This window comes from Haliotis rubra, unplaced genomic scaffold (assembly GCF_003918875.1).
Source record: "Haliotis rubra isolate DU_JTF1 unplaced genomic scaffold, ASM391887v1 Scf128, whole genome shotgun sequence".
Taxonomy (NCBI): domain Eukaryota; kingdom Metazoa; phylum Mollusca; class Gastropoda; order Lepetellida; family Haliotidae; genus Haliotis; species Haliotis rubra.
The window spans coordinates 1,068,421-1,090,056 of NW_025765203.1; the positions used below are offsets into that span (position 1 = coordinate 1,068,421).

General features: G+C 40.3%; 2 protein-coding genes across 2 annotated transcripts; one reads left to right on the forward strand and one right to left on the reverse strand.

The window, feature by feature from the left end:
- Positions 1-610: 610 nt before the first annotated feature.
- LOC124266768 (vitelline envelope sperm lysin receptor-like) lies at positions 611-7,820 on the reverse strand. The gene is made up of 10 exons (XM_046701560.1): positions 7,743-7,820; positions 6,208-6,257; positions 5,211-5,253; positions 4,372-4,559; positions 3,956-4,110; positions 3,268-3,416; positions 2,350-2,428; positions 1,907-2,060; positions 1,296-1,326; positions 611-784 (listed from the first exon to the last, which is right to left on the reverse strand). Exons 2-10 carry the CDS (start codon positions 6,247-6,249, stop codon positions 660-662), a joined length of 966 nt encoding a protein of 321 aa, XP_046557516.1. The 5' UTR covers positions 6,250-6,257; positions 7,743-7,820; the 3' UTR covers positions 611-659.
- Positions 7,821-9,926: 2,106 nt separating this feature from the next.
- LOC124266769 lies at positions 9,927-18,993 on the forward strand. The gene is made up of 4 exons (XM_046701561.1): positions 9,927-10,064; positions 16,648-16,832; positions 17,694-17,774; positions 18,138-18,993. Exons 1-4 carry the CDS (start codon positions 9,938-9,940, stop codon positions 18,468-18,470), a joined length of 726 nt encoding a protein of 241 aa, XP_046557517.1. The 5' UTR covers positions 9,927-9,937; the 3' UTR covers positions 18,471-18,993.
- The last annotated feature ends 2,643 nt before the right edge of the window (positions 18,994-21,636 follow it).

Below are 21,636 nucleotides of genomic sequence, written 5' to 3' on the forward strand. Positions count from 1 at the left end.
ATTTGCATAAAGCCATGGTCTGTTCCAAATAAGTCGTTTTGGACTGAGAAAAAATCCGCTTTGCTCATTTCTGCACGAATCTCTCCTCAGTAAAGCCCTTTTTCTACGTTTCCTATCTCTACCACTGAAACTGTAGTTAGTTTAACAGATATTTCACACTTTCACACATCAACTACATAAATTGTTGAGATAAATGAGAAAATACAGTTTTGTTCTATTTCCGACAGTACTTTCTTTTAGGTGAAAGTTTGTCTACCAATGAAAATCATTCTTAGCGAAGCTATTAAGTACTTTAGGCTATAGAGAGGAAGCAGTAAATATCTGTACCAGACCATTCTATGACAGACATAAGAATCAGTACACAGGTGGTGGATTATGCCATGTAGTTTGAGAGCCCAACCAACGTACCGATCTCGTAAATCGCCTTTCAGATAAGCATGGGTTGCTTAGGGACAAGTACAAGCCTGGTCTTCAAGTCACTAACGCTATTTCATTGAATCTGTTCAAATATCTTCAGTTGAACAATTTATGGACTGTCGTTGAGGTGTACATGAAACATGTTCCAAGAACATGGTGCATGGTTAATCTGGGCGGCAATGCACAAGACAAAAAGATTTTTGTATTTATTTCTCCCACAACCAGTTTAGTACAGAGCGTCGTCAAGGTGACCGGTGTTTGACGCGTTCTACCGTTCCGACAGGACGAGGTTTGGCTCCACCGCTTAAGTCTAAGGAGTCGGTCGCTGCTAATACGAATTTTTTATCGTCTTCCCTGGCGATTGCAGCTGAAAACACAATTAGTATATTGAAAGCATTTATATATGTTTAATTTAACATCGACATGCATTTTAAAGTTATTTCTCCCAACCAGGAATCGAGTGCTTAGTGCAGGAACAGTCACTCAAGACTATGGGGTTGGGATGAAGAACAAACCATTTGTAAAGTTTAATAGAGGTTGGTACTGTTCCAAGTACAAGTACATGTAATCTTAAATCTCAATTTTATAAAACAGAAAAATACTGGCGTTTCCAAGAGATGCGGCATTGTCTTACGATGTAGGGTAAATCGTGTGAGAAACAAATGGGAAGATTTGTAAAATGTCAAGGTCATGTGTTCAGTCGGGCTAAATATGTTCTAGAAATCTTCACATAACAGACAGCCCATGTAACCTACTGTTAACACATAATCTTAATCAGACAGTGATTTAATATGAGCACTGCATTGAACGAAGACACATGCTACTATGTCGTCCAAACCACGGAGCAAATGGCTAGGTAAACGAGTAGTCATAGTTACCTCGGCGACGCCGTGCATTAGCACAGGAATTCTGCAGAAAAGAAAGCACTCATAAATTTGTCCAAGAAGGAAACTCTTTAGACATAACATCCATCGTACTTAAGATACTCATGGAAACTAATAAGGGAACACATGAAAGTACAAGTGGCCTTTAGCAGAATCTCCCAGTGTCAAACAAAGCTTGTTACACCTGGAAAAGACTTGTTCTGTTATTAGTTTCCATGAGTATGTGACCATGGAAAACGGAGCTCACTCGACTGCACTATACCAAATTACTTCCTGCATACATTAGGAACAATTCATAAAACAATTGAATTTATCAAGGTCAAATTGGAAATACAATTGCAACAATTTGAAATTTCATTTCTTGGGGAAAAACGTATGTAGTGTTGCAGCTTTATATGGGAATATGTTTTTGGAGAGGCGATGAACGCTGGTATATATAGTACAAGTGAATTTGAGACAATGTGTGGAAATACATGGTGACAACATTGGAAAGTAGGCTAGATAGGTATGTGGAAGCGTTTCTTGGTTACATGAGTTCCAAGTTGGAGACGTTGCATCTAGTGGCCAAGGAAATGTTACTGCAAAAACTGACAGCATCTACTCACGCCATTACACCCAGAGGCACACAGAGTGAAGTTGCACTCGAACTTGAGCGACGTGTCGGTGTTGATGCTGAAAGCCTTGAAGGTAGAGCTGGTGGTGGTCTTGCCCGTCGTCGTGAAACCTTTGTTCTTGGGGAACACTATTCCATCCCCGCAACTGAAGTAAGAGTTTAATTGCAGTTGACAGTGATTTGACAAGCTCTGGAAAATGCATTGTTTAGTAGGATGGAAATTTAGTCGAACGAAGCAGTTTACCACTTGCTAACCTACAGGGACCGTTACGTTATATAACAAGTACCCCTCGACCTTTATATAACTAGACCTGACAATTTCCACAGATTCTTGCCGTTGAATCGCCATGTTGCACAAATCCAGAAATTCTGGTTGAATTAATGCCAACTTGATATGCATAAATTAAGTGGGGTATATTGTTAAGGTAAACCTACCCTGCTCTTAGAATAGCATAGCGAGCATTCGAACTGTCGATAGCGTCACAAGACACGGGGCGAATGCCTCTCTCGGGACCTGGAACAACCAAACTTGCAGTAAAGGAAGACAATCATAGAGACAGGTGAAAACTGACCGGTATTGCCTTGATATAGTGAGACTATAGATGAGAGTTGGCACAGAAACGAGGGCAGAATGCACATGTTTTACGCTGCGGGTAGTTCATGGAACAGTACGTTTTGTACGCAAGTTAGGCGGTGGTAGAGTGATGGAGGAAATCATTGTACAGAGACCAATCCACACAAAGATATGACCAGTGCTTCAAGCAGCTCTGAACGGGGACATAACAGTGGCCAAAGGGACGAAAAGAGCATAATATCAGCTCAAGGATAATTAAACTGAAACATTAAATTTTAAAAACGTCGTATCCAATCATGGCATGATTAGTAAGCTGTTAGTGTTACACTTACAATATTCGTCAAATTTGTTTAAGTGATGACATTATTTGCTTCACTTCATAAAAAACAATTCTTGGAATGAACAACCATGTAGTGAACAATCCAAGGTTTTAGATCTCCGGGCCATTGAAAAGGGCAACATTTAACTCATGAAATAACCTGACTACAAACCTGCTGAAATTTTAACACAATACAAGTTGTTCACTGGTGTGTGTGTGTGTGGTGTGTGTGTGTGCCGATGTACCCTCGATGTTTGCTTATGTTCCTTGAGCGCGAAGGACGGGGGGAACATAGAAACATCCAGGGTACATGAACCCATGGGCCCCGATGGACCAGTAAACACTGTATTTATGTTACTGAACACCTCAATGGCAATTTTGAACTGTTTGAATCAGAAAAATATTTATGTGCGAGGCAAGATAATATTGTTGCAGTCATGAATTAATAGCGGATACTTACCGCTAAACGTAGCACTGAGGCACACTTTCCGGCCATGGTTGACCGTGACCCCAGTCATGTCCCGTCCAAGGACATCAAGCATCCTCAAAACGATGGGCGAGCTACTTGACCTTCCAATGTTGGTTTGAATCTCTTTGGGTGCCATCAGCCTTATAATACGTTGCATTAAAGTGTACAAGATTTCGTTCAGGGCTTCACAAACAAAAAAAACCCCGAAAATACACAAAAATACGCTTCCATTTGGTAGAGTACAAATATTGACGAGGTAAAGTCAAAGTTTCAATAATTACAGGAAGGCATGTTCCGTTTACGTGGAGTCGATACTGCAGGCAAACAAGGATAAGTTTGGACCGACGCAGAGAACGCGTTTACGAGAAGTAGGCGGTGCAGGGCAATGAGCAAACCCATTTGGTTTGTGAAAGGTAAAGCAGACACGCCTTGCTCATACTCTTACGTCGGTGTAGCAAGCCGCACTTCACTTGATCGTGGACAACCTGGGGCCCCTTCGCTCAATGGCAAGCGCCAGTGGGCGGCACTCATGTCAATTGTCATGCCGGTGCTCAACTTATCGCTGTTTGCCGGTAAAAGATAAAGAAAACTTTCTACCAAATAGAAATACAAAATAGTCTCCCATGAGTTACTGCTAAACGCCTCCAACGCATAAGCCAACGGTCAAGTTAAATCTTACGTTTTGCCTATGCTCTGTACAGCACTGACGTCCTTTCCTTTAGAACCAAACGAGCACGAGATGGTGTATTCCTCCGTGTATTGATGCAGCAGGCTTCCCGGCTCACCATAGGACACGATAACCTTAGCAGCATACATCTTGGAGTTTGGACGTCTCTTGCGGAACAGAAAGTATGGCATTTTGGGAGTAACTTTAAAATATTGATGAGTTCTGACACAACATACCAGGCCCCACATATCAGTATATGTACGCAATTCACATTACGGTGATGTTCAAGTCACAAAATGCAACCGATTTAAATTTCACGCCAAGGTTTAGACAAACCAAAATGGTCCTATCAGAAAGAAACCAAATATTTCCGACCTCGGCTGAGAAGAAATATCCATTAAAATGTTTATGTTTCACCATGTACTCACGACAAAAACGCAAGGCTGGCCACTTTTCCTGCCGAAAAACGAGAAGGGAAGATTGAAATTAACTCCGTCAACGGTAGCAAAGGCAACGCTCAACCCTCCCGCACATACTGCCCTGGCGTCCGCGTTCAGATCCGTCACTATCGCCACCGACCCATCCGAAACACCGTTAGCGCCACAATTCGGCGTAACTGAAACAGATTAGATTTCATACGGTAGTTTGAACGGTTCAGTTTAAATATTTACAATACAAAAAGGCTTTACAAAAACATTTGTAAATGTTTTGAGCAACATTTCAGGAACATCACTAAACCTAAAGCCTTGTGGCTAAGGAATGTCTAGCAGCAACGTAATCGTGAACGACGAAATGCAGTCGATTAAGCCGAATTCAGAAATATACTACTCACACTTTGCTAAGTATCACAAATTCGCAACTTCAATTAAACGTAAATTTATAATTTGAAATTTTATCCATTTAAAACTGGATAAATGATATGGTAACATCTTTAGGAAAACAGCCACTTTAACCTTACGCACTTGATACATGAGTAACCATCAAATTGTTTTTTATGGCACCAATCAACCATTTTGCAAACCATGGTACACAACACCCATCAATAGCAGGTATGGGATCCACAAGATGAAATGACATACTGAAACCTAGGATCCATGCTTATAATAAGCTTAGATATTTAAACCAAATTTGACCGCACATAGTTTTCTGTTGAAGCCATGATTTTGATCCTTAGCTCAGTGAACAGTATATTCCCTCAGTGATGGCGGCCTGTTAATCTATTTGTTGCACACATTCAACGTTTTGAGGTTCAACTGCGACAACTTACTTTTCAAGATATAGCCTGCCGGAATATCTGCCTTAACAATTGCCTGAAAATAGAATAAGATGAATTCAACAAGTCAGATGCACACAAAACCTTGAAGACGGATCTACGGATTGTGGATCAAACCTTTATTTCACACGCTGAAGGTCCAAATAGACCTGGTGTTGTGTTTTGGGATTATTTCCCTCAAATGAAACATTAAAAGTAGATTTTCTGGTTGTAACTTACGCAATTTTGTACATGGTGCCAAACATTTAGTGATAAGAGTTGAATATCCTGAAACTCGTCATGTTAAATCACTTGTATGAATTGCGCCAACAGTATATCTCGAGAGATAATGTACCCGTTAAAAGGCACAAATCGAAATGCAAAGATCAGCAGCTGCGAGAAACAGGAATGGCTCAGATTAGGGTTACAAACAGCCATACTGTCAGAAGGTTCAGCTGTACAAGGCATACCAGACTAATGAGACGTGTCAACATTACTCAGACATCTGGAAGTCTTGACAAGTTGAAGACTGCGACTACCTCGCTAGATGACCATCACTTGCGAATATGTCAGACCGAAACTTCCACATCAGGATTAGGAACAGGTGCGGGGAACGTTCCATGTGGGTACGATATCTGGTGTATCTACATGTTCTAACTTGTACTCAGTCACAATAATGAAAAAATCCCTTAAATTTTACGACAGCTTTGAAAAATTCATCTTAATCTTTTCATTTTAGGAAGGAAGATTCGTCATTTACCCTTAAATGTGCCGACCCGCGACACATGCTACATATGTAACAGATGCTGGATACATTCTTATAAACCACACAAAACAAATGGTTACTGCCCGATGGTTTTATAATCCCTGCAATAGTTTATGCCGATGTTCAGTCGGGGCAGGCACCCCCTGGGTTAGTATAGCAATGATGCCACCTCGGTCCAGAATACCCTGTACAAGGTACAGTGGTTGTTGGACTGCCACAAAGGGTTCACATGGTTAAATTACTTACCGCGAAGGCAAGCAACGCTAACAGTGAGTGCTCGGTAGACATCCTTGAATCTGAAATTACACAATATGGATATGTATTCGGTATTCACGAGAATAATCTACTGTTAAACCTAAAAGGAGGTACAGAGTTGTTTTGACCTATTGTTGATAGGCGAGTTGGAGTACTAATAGGCGCGTGCCCAGTTCCGGTCAATTAGAATTCAGGTATTATTTTCCCCACGGTATTTCACAATAAAGGACAGCAAAAGAATTTTTCACGGTAAGTATCATAAGAGAAATTAAAGATAAAGTTATGAACCCTATGAAAAAATTGCGCTTAGTTGTGGGGGTGGGGTTATGTCACACGATGAAATGGCGATAACCGTTACAGTTAGTCGTGAGTAAACATTTGTACTGCCACAATTCCCCTCCGCCGCGTTATATATGAACACGATCGGCGGCAGTGAACGGGCCGGACACATCGGCGAATAGCTAATTATCATAATTCCGTTTCAATAATTGAATGAACGTCGGCGTAATTGTGTACCGCTCAAATAAGGCGATAACTTCAGCAGCCAGGTGTTGAAAGTAGATCTGCAGGCAAGCCCATAGCCAGCTAGACCACAACCAGCAATATCACAGGTATATGAAGGCGGTCTGAAAATCGCGTCTGGACAAGACAATCTAGTGGTGGACGTTATGAGCATCGACCTACGCAACTAGGGGTTCAGCGACGGGTGTCAACAGGTCAGCGACCCCCCTTAGTCGCCTCTTACAAGCATTCGGTTGAGGACCAATCCAAACCGGATCTTCACGGGTACATAGTGGTGTTCCGATGATCGAAATAAATCGAAAATCGACCGAAAGGATTCAAAATGATCATCGATTGTAAAAAAATATTTGATTAATCGGAATTTTGTTTTTGTATAACACCCTTGAATTAAGTATACTTACCATTTAATTTGATGAATATTCACGAACTAATATGCGCTCAACAGCGTAAAACTATGCGCATTGTAAAATTTTAACCACTTTTATTGTTTAATTACAATTCCAGTGTCTCTTGCATGCGTGCATTTCATTGGATGACAGTATTAGTTATAAAATAAACATAACAAAACTTGGGAAAACCCCATAAAATTGGTGATTACATTAAAAATGTATATATTTCGATTATAATCGATAATCGATCACCACAAGTCCTCCGATAATCGATAGTGGGTTTGGTTTCCGATTCCCAACACTAGGGGTACGTTTTCTTGTAGCCAGGTTACATTGCAACTACCAAATTCTCATTTCTGCGATCTCCACAAGCCTGTAAGAAGTTTGGTTTCATTCCACTCCATAACTCCCAAATGGGGCAACATTACAGAATATTTATACAAAACAGGTATTAAGAAGAAAAGAACACATTTCGGAGGAAAAAACACCTTCACTAAGAACATTATGAAACTATTCAAACTCCTAAGAGAAGATGATACTGACTCTCAAATGTTTTATAAAGTTAAACGTTCATTTAAATTTCATTAAAGACAATAATGGAAAAGCGTTACTCACCAGTCAGACAGCGACCACTTTAGCACCACGTGCTCAGCCAGCCTTTTATACTAACGACAGAAGTTGCCGTTGCACGTGGAAAACATGGGTTAGCAGGATAGGGAGCTGACGTCAGACCGCTGGCCAATGGAAAGGCGGTGTTGAGTTTTGGAGCTTTGTCTCCACATACCTACCTGTTTTTGGACACAAAGGCAATGGCGCAATCTCTTACAGCTCACAATATTGACATCTGATTGGCTGGACTGTTGTGCTCAATGAATATCACTCGCAGTGATGTTCAGAATGTCCTCCTTGATTATATTAAAGCGAGTAGCAGCTTTACTACTTTATAAAAGTTTAGAAACTTAGCAAACCTTTATGATGGGCAAGGTGTAAATGGGTCTAATTGCCCGAACACCTTTTAAACTTTTAATTATCTATCTATCCGTTTTTTGGACATGTGTATTTGTTATCTCAGGTAGGTCTGTTTCTTTATTTCAATACAGATGTAGGCCAGCGGCTCTGCTACATTGGTTGGTCCATTACACACAAGTATATAGATATAGGGGTTACGGAGATGTACAAGAGGTAGTTCACTTTGGTATAGCGTGTCCAAGCTGCGAGACATGGCAAATGAAACAGGCTACATTCCTAGCAACAGATGTCGCAGATACTTAGAACGTTTAACCCAACATCTTCGCCATTCTTGTCCATACGAACATAGTTATATTGATATAGGTATTACAGAGATATACATGAGGTAGTTCACATTACTACACCATGTCTTAGCTGCTAGGTATGGTAAATGAAACAGGCAGATGTTTGGTTAGAAGACATGAGCATGTTATATTTTGTCACAGTAGGATATTCAAAATATGTCTTGGCAATGCATCGTTGACGTAGATTATCAAAGACTGTACAGATCAATAAAAATGATATTCTGGTAGGCCTGTTAAGAAATATTTTAAACGTGTTTCCTCAATTTAGCTATGTTTGTTGTTTAGAAGTGCTCTTAGCAGCTTTCCAGCTATGTGACAACGGGCCATTTGCTATCAGAAGGAGAAGCTAAAATTGGTTAGTTTTTTGGTTTGTTGTTTTACGCCGCACTCAGCAATATTCCAGCTATATTGCGGCGGTCTGTAAATAATCGAGTCAGGACCAGACAATCCAGTGATTACCATCATGAGCATCGATCTGCGCAATTGGGATACGATGACATGTATCAACCAAGTCAGCGAGCCTGACCACCTGATCCCGTTAATCGCCTCTTACGACAAGCATGGGTTGCTGGAGACCAATTCTAACCCGGATCTTCACGTGTCGAGAAGGTAAAGACAAATTTGATCTCACGTTAAAAGCTAGTTGCACTGACGTAGAGACGTGCATGTACACGTGTGCATGTGTGGCTGGTTGTAATCAAATGACCGTGGATATGTGAGTGAGAATGGTTTTACGCCGATTTTAACTAAATTCCAGCAATATTACGACGGGGACATCCGAAATAGGATTCACACATTGTAACCCCGAGGAATCGAACCCCGGTTCTTGACATGACGAGCAAACGCTAACTACTAGGCTACCTCATCACCCCTCACATTACCACATCACTGGGAAGCAACAAGGACATATTTTGATGCATTGAAAAAGCTTGTTATTTCAAACTGTACGTATCTATACCCCGGGGTCATGAAAGTGACTAAAGTCTAAAGATTGCTTAAACCTGTCATTTTGGTCTTTAAAAGTAAAAAAAATTGTCTTAAATCGGGGATCACGTACATTTTTTGTCTTAAATCCTGAGACTGCTACCTACTAAACTCACTCACTCAATCATATCGTTTATATTCAGAGTAAAAAGTGAGGTGCGGTGAGGCGAGGTGCGGTGAGGCGGAGTGAGGTGAGGTGCGGTGAGGCGAGGCGGGTGAGGTGCGGTGCGGTTAGGCGGGGTGAGGTGCGGTGAGGCGAGGCGGGTGAGGTGCGGTGAGGTGAGGCGAGGCGGGGTGAGGTGAGGCGAGGTGAGGCGAGGTGCGGTGAGGTGAGGTGAGGCGAGGTGAGGTAAAGTGTATCGGATTTCATAGATATAACGTCTTATAGACGCCACCAATGAAACTGACACCTGAGTAATGATGTTGTCGTGAACATATCAGTGTCTGTTGCTGGACATAACAATAATCATATCAGTGACATCAGCGGTGATAAAGTGTCACGTGCGGGGTCACATGTCCTTATGTTTCACGTGGGATGTGAACACTTGGACTGCTAAATTCTCATCACCTCGTTTCCAACGTTGTCGGACATTATCAAATATGGAGGATAACTGTTGCTGTGGCCGGTCGAATGCCATCGGTAAATATTATATTTCTTGTTTCTGTACGACGTTTGTCAAATCGGGGACATTACATGTACCAGCTTGGTACCTTTGGTAATATGTGAAGCTCCTCACAGCGATAGCCCCGTTCGCGGAGCTGTGCACACTGCTACGCCACCCGTCACAGCTCGCCACTGCACTACGTGGCATACGGCCGCGCATGGAGTGTTTACAAAAAGGGTAAAGGCTGAAGGGTGGTAGGGTAGCCTAGTGGTTAAAGCGTTCACACGTCACACCGAAAACTCCGGTTCGATTCCTCACATAGGTTGAATATGTGTAGCCCATTTCTGGTTTCCCCCGGTATATATATTAGCTGTATTACCGAATGCGTGTGCGTGTGTGTGTGCGTGTGTGTGTGTGTGTGTGTGTGTGTGTGAGAGAGAGAGAGAGACTCTCTCTTTCTCTCTCTCTCTCTCTCTCTCTCTCTCTCTGTGTGTGTGTGTGTGTGTGTGTGTGTGAGTGTGTGAGTGTGTGAAGAGAATTGTGTCCAGCAACTGAGGTGTGACATGTTCATACACAGGAAGCGACTCAGATCTACTCACGTGCGTTTGTGTAATGACTGTTCCTATGTTGAGATATTTTCTCTTTCCATCTATGTGGCCTTCTAGATATATTTCAGTTTAATATCCGCTTTGGTATGTTAAAAAAGCTGATAATATAGCCAGGTGTTTCAGAAAAATATATTTTCACCTATTATTAATCTTAAAATATCGTGCTGATATTACACTACCTTGAGGATATTGGAGCTGTCATATATTTATCTCTTTCATAACTTAATATACAACGAAGGTACATATCCTAACTCGTCTGGGGATTTTCCTGATTCAATTTAGATAAATATATTATATTAAAAGCAGATTGCCGATAACATATATGCTTATAAATATATTATAGTTTATGAATATTTTTGAGGAAATTGTGGGTTTTTTCAGAGTTGAGAGTAATGGGATTTGATCATATGTATATATATGTAAGCCATGTCACATGAAACCATTATTCCGAATCCGCAAACATTTTTGTATAAAAAAGGTAGCCACAAATGCTGAGAGAGAATTGGTTCATGGAAAATAAAGTGCAATACTTTTCAATGTTTTAGATAGCCAAACTGGATATATTAAGTTGATTTTGGACTTGATTCACCTGCAAAGGTATCAGCATAACTATCTATTCAAGGATGAAATCACATTTGTGATTCGTCATTGTCAGGGAAATTTAAAGCAGTCATACTTTACTCTTTTTTAACAGATATTATTACATCAGCAGCTGAAATTAGTTAGAATTAGTTTCCAAACGATTACTCATATTATATTTGTCAGCTGTAGCATAATTCAAAAGGGTTATGTGGATGTTATGTTTACCATCAGTGGATACAGAGAAATAGACTTTTGTTCTCAGTTGAAGTAATTTTGTTTTTCCAATGTGAAATCCTTCCCGAGGGGCACGCATACCTATTTGGCTTTCCCGTAATAACAGAAGTTGGTCACGAATCTGCTAAGTCTTTATATAAATATATATATTTCCTGCCTAGTCAGTTATGTCGTTGTATAAGTTGATGTGTAATAATTCCTTTTCATATATGCATGACTATTTCTGAATACATCGCTCAATTAGTTAGTTGTCTATTCCACCACGCAGCGGTTACTACCTACATCGTACGCTACGGATAGTACGTAGTTCATACGGTACGGATACCACGTAATTCATACGATATGGCTTGTACTAGTTCATACGATACGGATAGTGCGTAGTTCATACGGTTTAGTCTCTGTTCGCCTACATCTCAAATCGCCTACATCCCATTTCGCATACAAAAATAATGTAGGCTAATGGAGATTAGAAATCGCACCCCTAATGAACCTGACTCACTGGTCAGTGCCATACTACATCTTGATCGACTGTTATAGACCATTCATAATGAGGCCTCATGAATATTCATATCTGTACCAAAACGAGGCTAAATTGGGAAAGGACACAATCGCATAATGGCGACAAAGCTCAATGTATACTTCCTGGTTTCAAATTTCCCTTGAACGGTACATTACGAAACTGTCCAGTAGTTCAGGGAAATCGCAGAGAAATGGGAAAGGGCTACAAAAATGTTTCTGTAGCATATCCACGGATTGAAGGGTGAATAATTACTGTACATCACGACACATCACGATAAGTCATATGACCTAGATATCTAGGTTAACGTTTACCATCTTGCGCAGCATTTATGAAGGGAAGCTACTCTAAAGTCACAATAGTGGAAATATTACCAAGGGAAGTCAATTACGTTTACTTTATCAACATCAAAGCAAAAGACTCAACGTATTTCCTGACATTGATTCAAATCATTCACTTCCACATGGGAGTAGAGTTGATAATTCTTGAGCTGGATAATCGAAATTATAAGTAATATGTAGATCATGATAGCTCTCCTCGAGTGGATCTGGACCAAACACAACTGTATTATTCATGTGATGAAATTATTTGTTTGGTATTTTTTCTGCTTAAAATGTTTTGTCCTATTGACTGTTTTATAGATATAGGGTATTTATTCACGCATATATTGTCAGTTGGCGATGTGCGCGTAACTAGACATGTTACAATCGCTGAGGAACAACGAATCGCCACATCATCATTTAGAAACGTTGTATTTCAATCAACATGCTTGGGACACAAAGTGCAAGACAAAACGGGATGATTTTTTTCAAAAGTTCTTTCTTGACTGATTTGGAGGTGAATAATTATTTTACCAAAATGGACTTATGGTACCTGCATGGGGAATATTTGAAACAATTTTCAATACTGTGTTACTATACCATAAAATTGATTTATTGTAGATCTTGTGTATTTCTTCTGTTCCACTGTAACTGAAGACCTTTTTTAAGGAGAACATATTATCAGATTAACATAACAGGATTCACACTACAGCAAACAATTAACCTAAATACATAACGAACACCTGGAGTGCTGTTAATAAAAAATTATTCTGAAATGGTGTCTTAAATGTCCAATAACAATAGACAAATTCACAATAGCTTCCAACTGTAACACTGATGAATAACAATAAAATTTTCAGAGGATGCAAATTGAAAATATATTGGGTGCAATATTTATGTTGATAGAAATATCTTTTTAGATTAGTCTGACATGAATGGCAACAATTACAGCTGGATCAATTCATAATTTATCATAGTTTTCTCCCGTTACACATTCTCATAATCTCTTCCCTATAAATGATTTTTTTTTCTGATTCCCAACTAACTCTTTTCAAACAGGATGAAATATATTCTTTTTCATCAATTATTAATTAAACAGTAGCAAATGTGTTACATCTACAACTATGCCATTATGAAATAGCTTTCTATTATTCAGTTAAATCAATCAATGTGTATGTATTACAGCTGTCTCTTTTTTCATCCATCATTTACACAACACAAAAGCATGAAACAATTTCATTTACATTCATGTCTGTCAATTCTTGTGCTGTTTGGGCAAGGTACTTCACAAAACCTGGGAAGATATTCAACAAATGAAAACGTTCCAGCTAATCAGTGCCAATGTTTGAAATGATCGAATGCTGTAAAATGTTCAATCAATTTTTATCATCATACATGAATTTACAAACTCTAAACTTTTCAAGTTCAAGTTTTCTGTTCGTTTTTTCTATTTTGTCAACCTTTTCCTTGAGTTCCTCTCTTGTCCATGTAATGTTTGATGGAGTTGTTCTATGTAGGACTGGGGTCAGTGGCTGCTGGATCACTCTCTGCTTCACTGTAATATAAGCACTATAAAGCATCACTATTATCTCTTCAATCACACAAACAAAAAATATATCTCTGGAATGGTATACATCAAGGAGTAGAGGCTAACATCATTTCATATTTTAGACAGGATGGGCAATCAATATTTTTATATGTAAATAACATAGCATCTCTGGAATTACAAATATACATCAAGGGATAGAGGCTAACATCATTTCATATTTTAGACAGTATGGGCAATCGATATTTTTATATGTAAATAACATAGCATATAGGTCAAAGTTCAGTTGTATTAAATTCTTTAAAACCGTGTCAGTTGGCAAAATTAACTTAATACGATCTGACATTCTTACTGTATCTGAGATGGTGACTGTGGTAGATTCCTTATGGGAGGTTCCTAAGCTGGTGACATGCTCTCTGACTCTTAATTAGCAGCATCTGAAATGGATATTTAAACACTAAATATATTTCAGTTGTTGTAATTAGATTGTCCAGTAATATGTCCTGTATCCCTGAAGTACTGGTCAGTATGCAGTAATTTTGAAAGTACATATTTAAGATTTTTTTAACAGCATGTGTGTGTCCTGCATATACTCCATCGTTCATAATTTATGACTAGGGGGGTAAAGATGATTTTAAGTGCGGTGTTTGTGAGGGTTGGGGTGTCTCCCAGTTTGTTTTGGGAGGCAGGGGGAGGGGCCAATTATGTACATATGAACTAGCGGGGTGATCACTGATTTTGAACATGACAATGTGTGGGGGTGGGGGTGGGTTTTGAATGTGTTTGTGTGTGTGTGACATTCACATTGTACATGTGCCCCTAATATTAAAACCTTGCACAGTGAACAGTGTGTACATTACACGGCAGATCTAGACTATGCCATGTGCCGTAATTATTTTGTACTTACTATAAATCATTTTCCAGGATCTCTCCGTATTTTCGTCAACCACTGCCTTCTTCTGATCTTATTCTTGGGAATATGGTGAAAAGATACCGTAAAATCCTTACGGGCATCACTCCAACGCAAAGGCACACAGCAGTAATCTTTCCTTTTCGAGATCGCCATTTTCAAGGTTGGGTCAACCTATTTAAGCCTCGCTTTCAGTTTGACCTCGAGGTCATGCATATTGGCTAAGAATGGTCTATAAGGATATGTGGTCGATTCCAACGAAAAGTGTACACAGCTAGGTATAAGGTGTCCAAAACAGAATTGCTTGCACCTTGTAATTCTTTTTACCAATGTAAAGTCAACATATTTGCCTCTTATGAAAGTCAGGTGCCATCCCTATTCTCTAAAAGTGACAAGTTGGTGGATCAGTGAAGTTGAAGGCTCATTTTCTGAATTGCCTACAAATACCAACATCATACCATGTGAATAAAAAAAGTGACCCCCAAAACCAAAACAAACAAACAAAACAAACAAACAATCAAAACAACAAAACATGATACCTTGTATATCCTGCGATTAGATGGATTGTGTGTTGCCTAACATCAACAGTCACTGTTGTTCTGCAGGCACAATATGTCACAGTGAATGACTATAGAAAGTCTGAACCCATATCATGGTTTCTTTCATGTTGTATAACCTCAAGCTTTACGAAAATAGAACCATTTGGTACCTTTGTTTGGTCCTCGACGCGGCTGGTCACCTTATCAAGCTGAAGTAAATACTTTGTGATTGGCTAATCAAAGTCATTCAGAGGTATATAATCACGTTATATACCTCTGATTTTCCAAAACAGTATGTATTATTTTTTCAGTCTTAATAACACGGCTATGGTAGAATGAAGATAAAATTATAATAGGTCTAAATTTTATATTTGAAACCTCACGCTACGCATTCGTTTTTAATTCAAATTTAGAGCTATCATAATTTCGTCCTTAAGTGGCATACAGAAGATGGTATGATGGAGTGGAACACTTTTTATGGATAGACAACTTCTTTGTTGCAGTAGCATTATAATTCCGTTATAAACCTCTAACTTTCCAACACAGTATGTTTATCTCCTAAATGGACATCTGCACAAGTTAACTTCCTAAACACTAATGTGATATGATGTGAATATCATTGTGATCGGAAAATGACAAATAACAGAATAAATAAATAACACATATAACAGAAATACATTTATTTTGTCCTTCAACTAGTCCAACTAGAATAGTCCACTTTTAGATCATAGGGGTGCCACTAGTTTATCATTGCGTAATCAACAGTCAACAGACCATGAAATGTTGTTTTAAGACTGTAGGCGAATTGGGATGTAGGCGAAATGAGAACATGCCGTTCATACGATACGGATAGTACGTAGTTCATACGGGCTACGGGCTACATCGGTGAACATTCACTGCTAACAGTGAGGTGAGGTGAAATTGGGTTTAACGTCGTGCTTGAGAATATTTCGCTCATATGACGACGTGCATGCGTGTGCATGTGTATGTGCGGCTGCTTGTACTAGCCCAGACTTAAGCTGGTTTTATAGTGCTAGCCCACTGAGATACCATGCCACAGTGAAGCATGAATACCCCACTCAGACACATCATACTGACACCGAGCCGACCAGTCCTCATTGTATCAATTAATGCCGCGCGCCAGGCAGGGAGCAACAAATCCCATATTTTAACGTCTTTTGGTATGACGCGGTCGGGAACGAGCCCGCGACCTTCCTCACTCCGGGCGGACGCTCTAACCACTACACCACGGAGTCGGTCCCTGCTAAAAGTACCTGCGCTATACATCATTTGATATATAATAGCAGATATCTGGAAAAAAACGCTGAATTGCCTAAATAGTTGTCTATTCCATACTACCAGCTCCTGATTCACTGGAAGCCAAGGATGTTCGGAAGAAGGCGGCTCGGTTCCTGCTGCGTCTGTCCTGGGTTCAGATCGTCGCCAGTGTACTTTCAATAATTACCGGCCTAGTTTCCATTGGCGTGGCTGTCACCAACCCGACGTACCCTAAGATAAACGGACATGCGGTCGTCAATGGCATTCTGGTGAGCGCGAGTGTTTTTCAAAACCTGGAAGACATACTGCACAAAATTATGTATGGTTCTTGGTTTGATAGGGGCGGTGGGGTAGCAATCACGCCGAAGACCAGGCTTCCTCAAAGCGACCGTGGCACTACGACAGTCGTAACTCCCAAACTTTAACATAGACTTACGACTGTCGTTACTCCCATAATTTAACATAGACTTACGACAGTCGTAGCGCTACGATCGCTTTGTGAAACGGGCCCTAGGTTTGATTCTCCACATGGGTGCCATGTGTGACGCCCATTTCTGGTATCCCCCCGCTGTGGTATTGCTGGAATATTGCTAAAAGCGGCCAAATACTAAACACACTCACTCACTCTTGATTCGATAAAATATGTTTGTTCGTGGTATTTTTTAGTTAATCAACCTACACTTTTTTCTGTAGCATGTCACAGCTGTAGGATCCTGCAACTATGATACTATAGAAATCGCGCTTCAGGTAGTCTCAGTTCTCAAAATGATTTTTAGCTGAACTTGGATATTTCGTGTCTTTTATCATTGACGTCCTGAACGAAATCATTTTCAACTTCGTTTGAAATCATCTGAAGCACAATGTTAGGCGCTAAACTGTTTCCAGCTAAAATCATCTCATTTACATTTTAACTTCCACTGTGAATATATTCAGGAAGTAAGTCCAGGTGATATGATTTCACATACATTTTTTCACTTCAGTTTGGTTGTATGTAAAACATACTAACATCTTTGCACTGAAATGATTTAGCTGTTTCAGTTTGTTTCACCATGTGTACAGATCAGGTTAGGAGGCTTATGACAGAATGTATTCAAATGCCATGAATGATATATATTGTCGTACTTTTCCAGGTTTTGATCGCCGGCGTGTACGGAAGGAGAGCAACGGAGAAGGATGTTGTTGAGGAAGTAGGCGTGAAAGTCCGGGCTTATGTAAGAAACACATTTAAACACGCTCTAAAAAGACATTATACTGTACCGACAGGTGGAGGATGTAGCAGGAACAGGTGGAGGGTGTAGCGTGAACGGCTCGAAGGAAGGTATTTCAGCTGTAGATATGCCAGGTTCCAGTGGAGGGTATAGTTTTTGATACATGTTTTCTTTTTTGTATCATATATCGTACGATATGGCTCTTATTTTCATGTATTACGCTGAGAAATTCTCTTCCAAAATCAGTATTTAGTGGTGCCATAGTTGCTACAAGCTCTGAAATAAGTCGTTCAGCGTTACACGATGCGACATAAATCGAGTGTGTTGGAAGAACCAAATCGCTCAATCATTCACTTGCAATTTCAGATCACCATTCACTTCACTCTCTGCATTACATGCATCTCATTGTCCGTGCTACAAATCATCTTTAATGGTTTGGCCGTGAGTGAATGCTTCTCCGCCAATCAGGACACAGCTTACAAATGCCAACCATACGAAACGGCCAATGCCTGCCTTGGTTTGGTTGCGATCTTCCTCGGTCTGGTTCTGTTCATCACAAGTGCCGTTGGCTCAACGTTCCTGTGTTCTTACAAGAGAGTGTTTGCATTCATGGATCCCCAGGATCGCATTCAAAAAGAAATAGCAATGCTAAACGACACCAAGACCCAGCAAGAGGCAACTTTTAAAACACGCTTTTGATCTATAAAAACGTTCCTTGAACTTTAACAACCCAACAAGAAACTTGAGTTTCTGCAGTATCTAAACATTGTCATTTCACACTGGCCGTTCTTCCTCAACCAAATTGTAAATAGGAGAATACTTTATCCCTGTGCAGATGTCAAACTGTGGAGCACTGGGCTGGATATCTAAGATGTCCTGCCTATGTTCCCCAATGTTGAAACTGCCTGCATTTGTCAAATACTCATAACATTTAGACGTTACTTTGTTGAAATTGTACATTGTCCTTCATTTGCAAACCCATTACATTGTGTAAACCTTGCATCGAAAACCTTTTTTTAAAATTCGGAATGGATGGCTTTAATATCGGTGTTTGGGGTTCGAATCCAATATTTTCCCGATTCTGATCCCTGGTTTGACGATGTACCGGTGGATTTTACTTGGATCTGTTGTTTGTGGGTTCGAAACCTGGACTTACTCCGCCGATTATTCTTCTAACATTTGTCACAAAGGCAGTGATGTAATAAAACACATTTCATATTCACTCAGTGTTGCTTGTGGATTAGACCAGGTGTAAAAAGCGTATAGGGCGCCGTTATTGGCTGTGCAGAGTTGCCTCCCTTGGGCATATCAGAAACCTGTGATTGTGGCTTCGAATCCCGGTTCACGCTGACGATGTTTCCATTTTGAACTTGGTAGTTACCTTTGTCACAAAAACATTCTTGTGACTTGCACTAAAACTTCCTTCGCTGTACTATATTATCACACTGTCGATGTTGAGACGATTTTATTGCATTGTATATTAAACTTTGCTTTAGCATAATACGTAAGACTCATTTTGACTTTTAACCAAATGAGTGAGTGAGTGAGTTTAGTTTTACGCCGCACTCAGCAAAATTCCAGTTATATGGCGGCGATCTGTAAACAATCGAATCTGGACCAGACAATCCAGTGATCAACAGCATGAGCATCTAAACCCGTAGCAACCCCGTCATTTGTGAAAAATGAGATTGAGGAAAAGGAAGGTATTTGAACTGACCTACGCTACACAGTATACCATCTTGATATGGGGGCAGTTAGTGTATGGACGGTTGGGTAGCCTAGTGGTTAAAGCGTTCGTTCGACCCGCCCAGAACGTGAAACTAAACTCATTCACTCACTTATTAAATTAACGTATGTTAAAAGCCTTCATGTGGAGGACCATGGTTCGATTCCCTACATGGGCATAATACGAGAACTCATTTCTGGTATTCTCCGCCATGACATTGCTGGTATTCCATGGTATGACGTAAACGCGTCTTACACACACACATATAACCCGTCTCGAAAAATTGACGATGCAACTTTAATTCATAAATGTATACGTATACACAAGCCTCCCTGCTGAATAGACACGCTGTTTCTTAGCAACACACGCGGAATCCACATCAGGAATAGAGATAAGGATGTTATCATCCCTCACATTCTTGACATCTTACATCATGTGTATGTGTTGTGCAGTCCGGTTTAAGTCAGTGTGACCTTCACATCAACTGGGGCGGTGGGGTAGCCTAGTGGTTAAAGCGTTCGCTTCTCACGCCGAAGACCCGGGGTCGATTCTCCACATGGGTACAATGTGTGAAGCCCATTTCTTGTGTCCCCCGCCGTGATGTTGCTGGATTATTGCAAATCCTTCACACAACTGGCGGGCTGTAAATACGGATGTTTCTCGATGTGTAAACCGGAGTAGCCACGTGTAGTGAAACCCTGTGAACCCGAATACTTCAGTCGTGATGTTGTTTTGGTGTTCCACTTATAGAACCATGGAGACAATCGAAAAGTTGATGTTTCACTATTGTAACGATAATGGTTACGAGAATATCATCACATTGTCTTATGAGTGAGTGAATCAGTGAGTGAGCATGGGTTTACACTGCTTTTAGCAATTTTCCAGCAATATCACCGCGGGGGACACCATATTGTCTTAAGAGACATGAAGAGTTTATGGAGCTTGAGATAACGAGGGTTAGTGTTTGAATGTAATTTGACACCGTCCTATCAAGCCAACACGGCACCTCAACATCAGTTCTGGATTTGCCGTGTTTCATCCCTGCAACCCAACTAGATTCCGTTGCTCTCGTAGACCCGTAGGTTTATTTCATTCCACACAGGCTAACACACAAAGCAAAGAATACAACATTGCACTTTGTTCCAATGGTGATTTGAGTAATGAAAACGACACCAGTTGTTATGCAGGGTTGCGTCCCTTAGCTGTGCGTTGATCCGCTGATCACGGACTCGAATCTTCGTCCTTCTTATAAAACGACATTCTTTCACAACAAGCTGACACGTTATTGTAAACGTTGACAAAAGCTGAACTCAGGTCTAGCAAGGTCGCTGACCTAGATATATCACCTGTAGAGTTTTAGATAAATCACCATATAGAATACAGCACAATACACTGACATATTTACAGGTAACTGCAACTGCAAGAGCAGTGCCTGGTTTGAGTAGAGTATCGGCGCATATCATTCGTAATCGTTTACGAGAGGCTGGACTTCGAGCAGGAAGACCACCCATGTTTCATCTTATGCCAAAAGATGCCATTTCAGATAGAGTTTCAGTAAACATTCATTTGACCAATTATACAAATCCAATATTTCTTCTCTCAACGGATCATCCGCTGATACATCATTCAGGACCCGTGAAGATCCGAATTAGAATTGATCTTCAGTAATCCATGCATGTCGTAAGAGGCGACTAACGGGATCAAGTGATCAGGCTTGCTGACATGGTTGTGTTGGTCACAGGATTCTGTGTAGATCGATTGCGATTGTCTAGTCCAGGCTCGATTATTTACAGACCGCCGCCATATAGCTGGAATACTGCTGAGTGCGGCGTAAAACAACAACCAACAGACCATCTTCAGTCATGGTAACGGCAATACAATATTCTTGGGATGTTTCATGTTTTGCAGACTAAAGAGTACATTATTTTCCAAGTATATGACATCAATGAATCCCCCCGAATATCCAGCAACGTATAAACTGTCGTTAACGTAGCACATACTCCATATCCTCGCTCTCAGTCCCATGATCTCCGTCACTTCATCTGTTGATAATGACAACTTCATCACTTTTTCAGCATCACTAAAGTACATAATGCCACGTGCACTGTCAAGTGTAACAGCGCTTGAGCTTCCTGTCTT

Bases quoted from the DNA above. Each gene is read 5' to 3' on its own strand.
- LOC124266768 (XM_046701560.1), bottom strand. From the start codon at position 6,249: ATGTCTACCGAGCACTCACTGTTAGCGTTGCTTGCCTTCGCG. The intron at 3,417-3,955 runs GTAAGATTTAAC...ACGTATTATAAG, and splicing joins GTACAGAGCATAGGCAAAAC to GCTGATGGCACCCAAAGAGA. The intron at 2,061-2,349 runs GTAGGTTTACCT...CTCTTACTTCAG, and splicing joins TATGCTATTCTAAGAGCAGG to TTGCGGGGATGGAATAGTGT.
- LOC124266769 (XM_046701561.1), top strand. From the start codon at position 9,938: ATGTCCTTATGTTTCACGTGGGATGTGAACACTTGGACTGCTAAATTC. The intron at 10,065-16,647 runs GTAAATATTATA...CCATACTACCAG, and splicing joins TGGCCGGTCGAATGCCATCG to CTCCTGATTCACTGGAAGCC. The intron at 17,775-18,137 runs GTAAGAAACACA...TTGCAATTTCAG, and splicing joins GCGTGAAAGTCCGGGCTTAT to ATCACCATTCACTTCACTCT.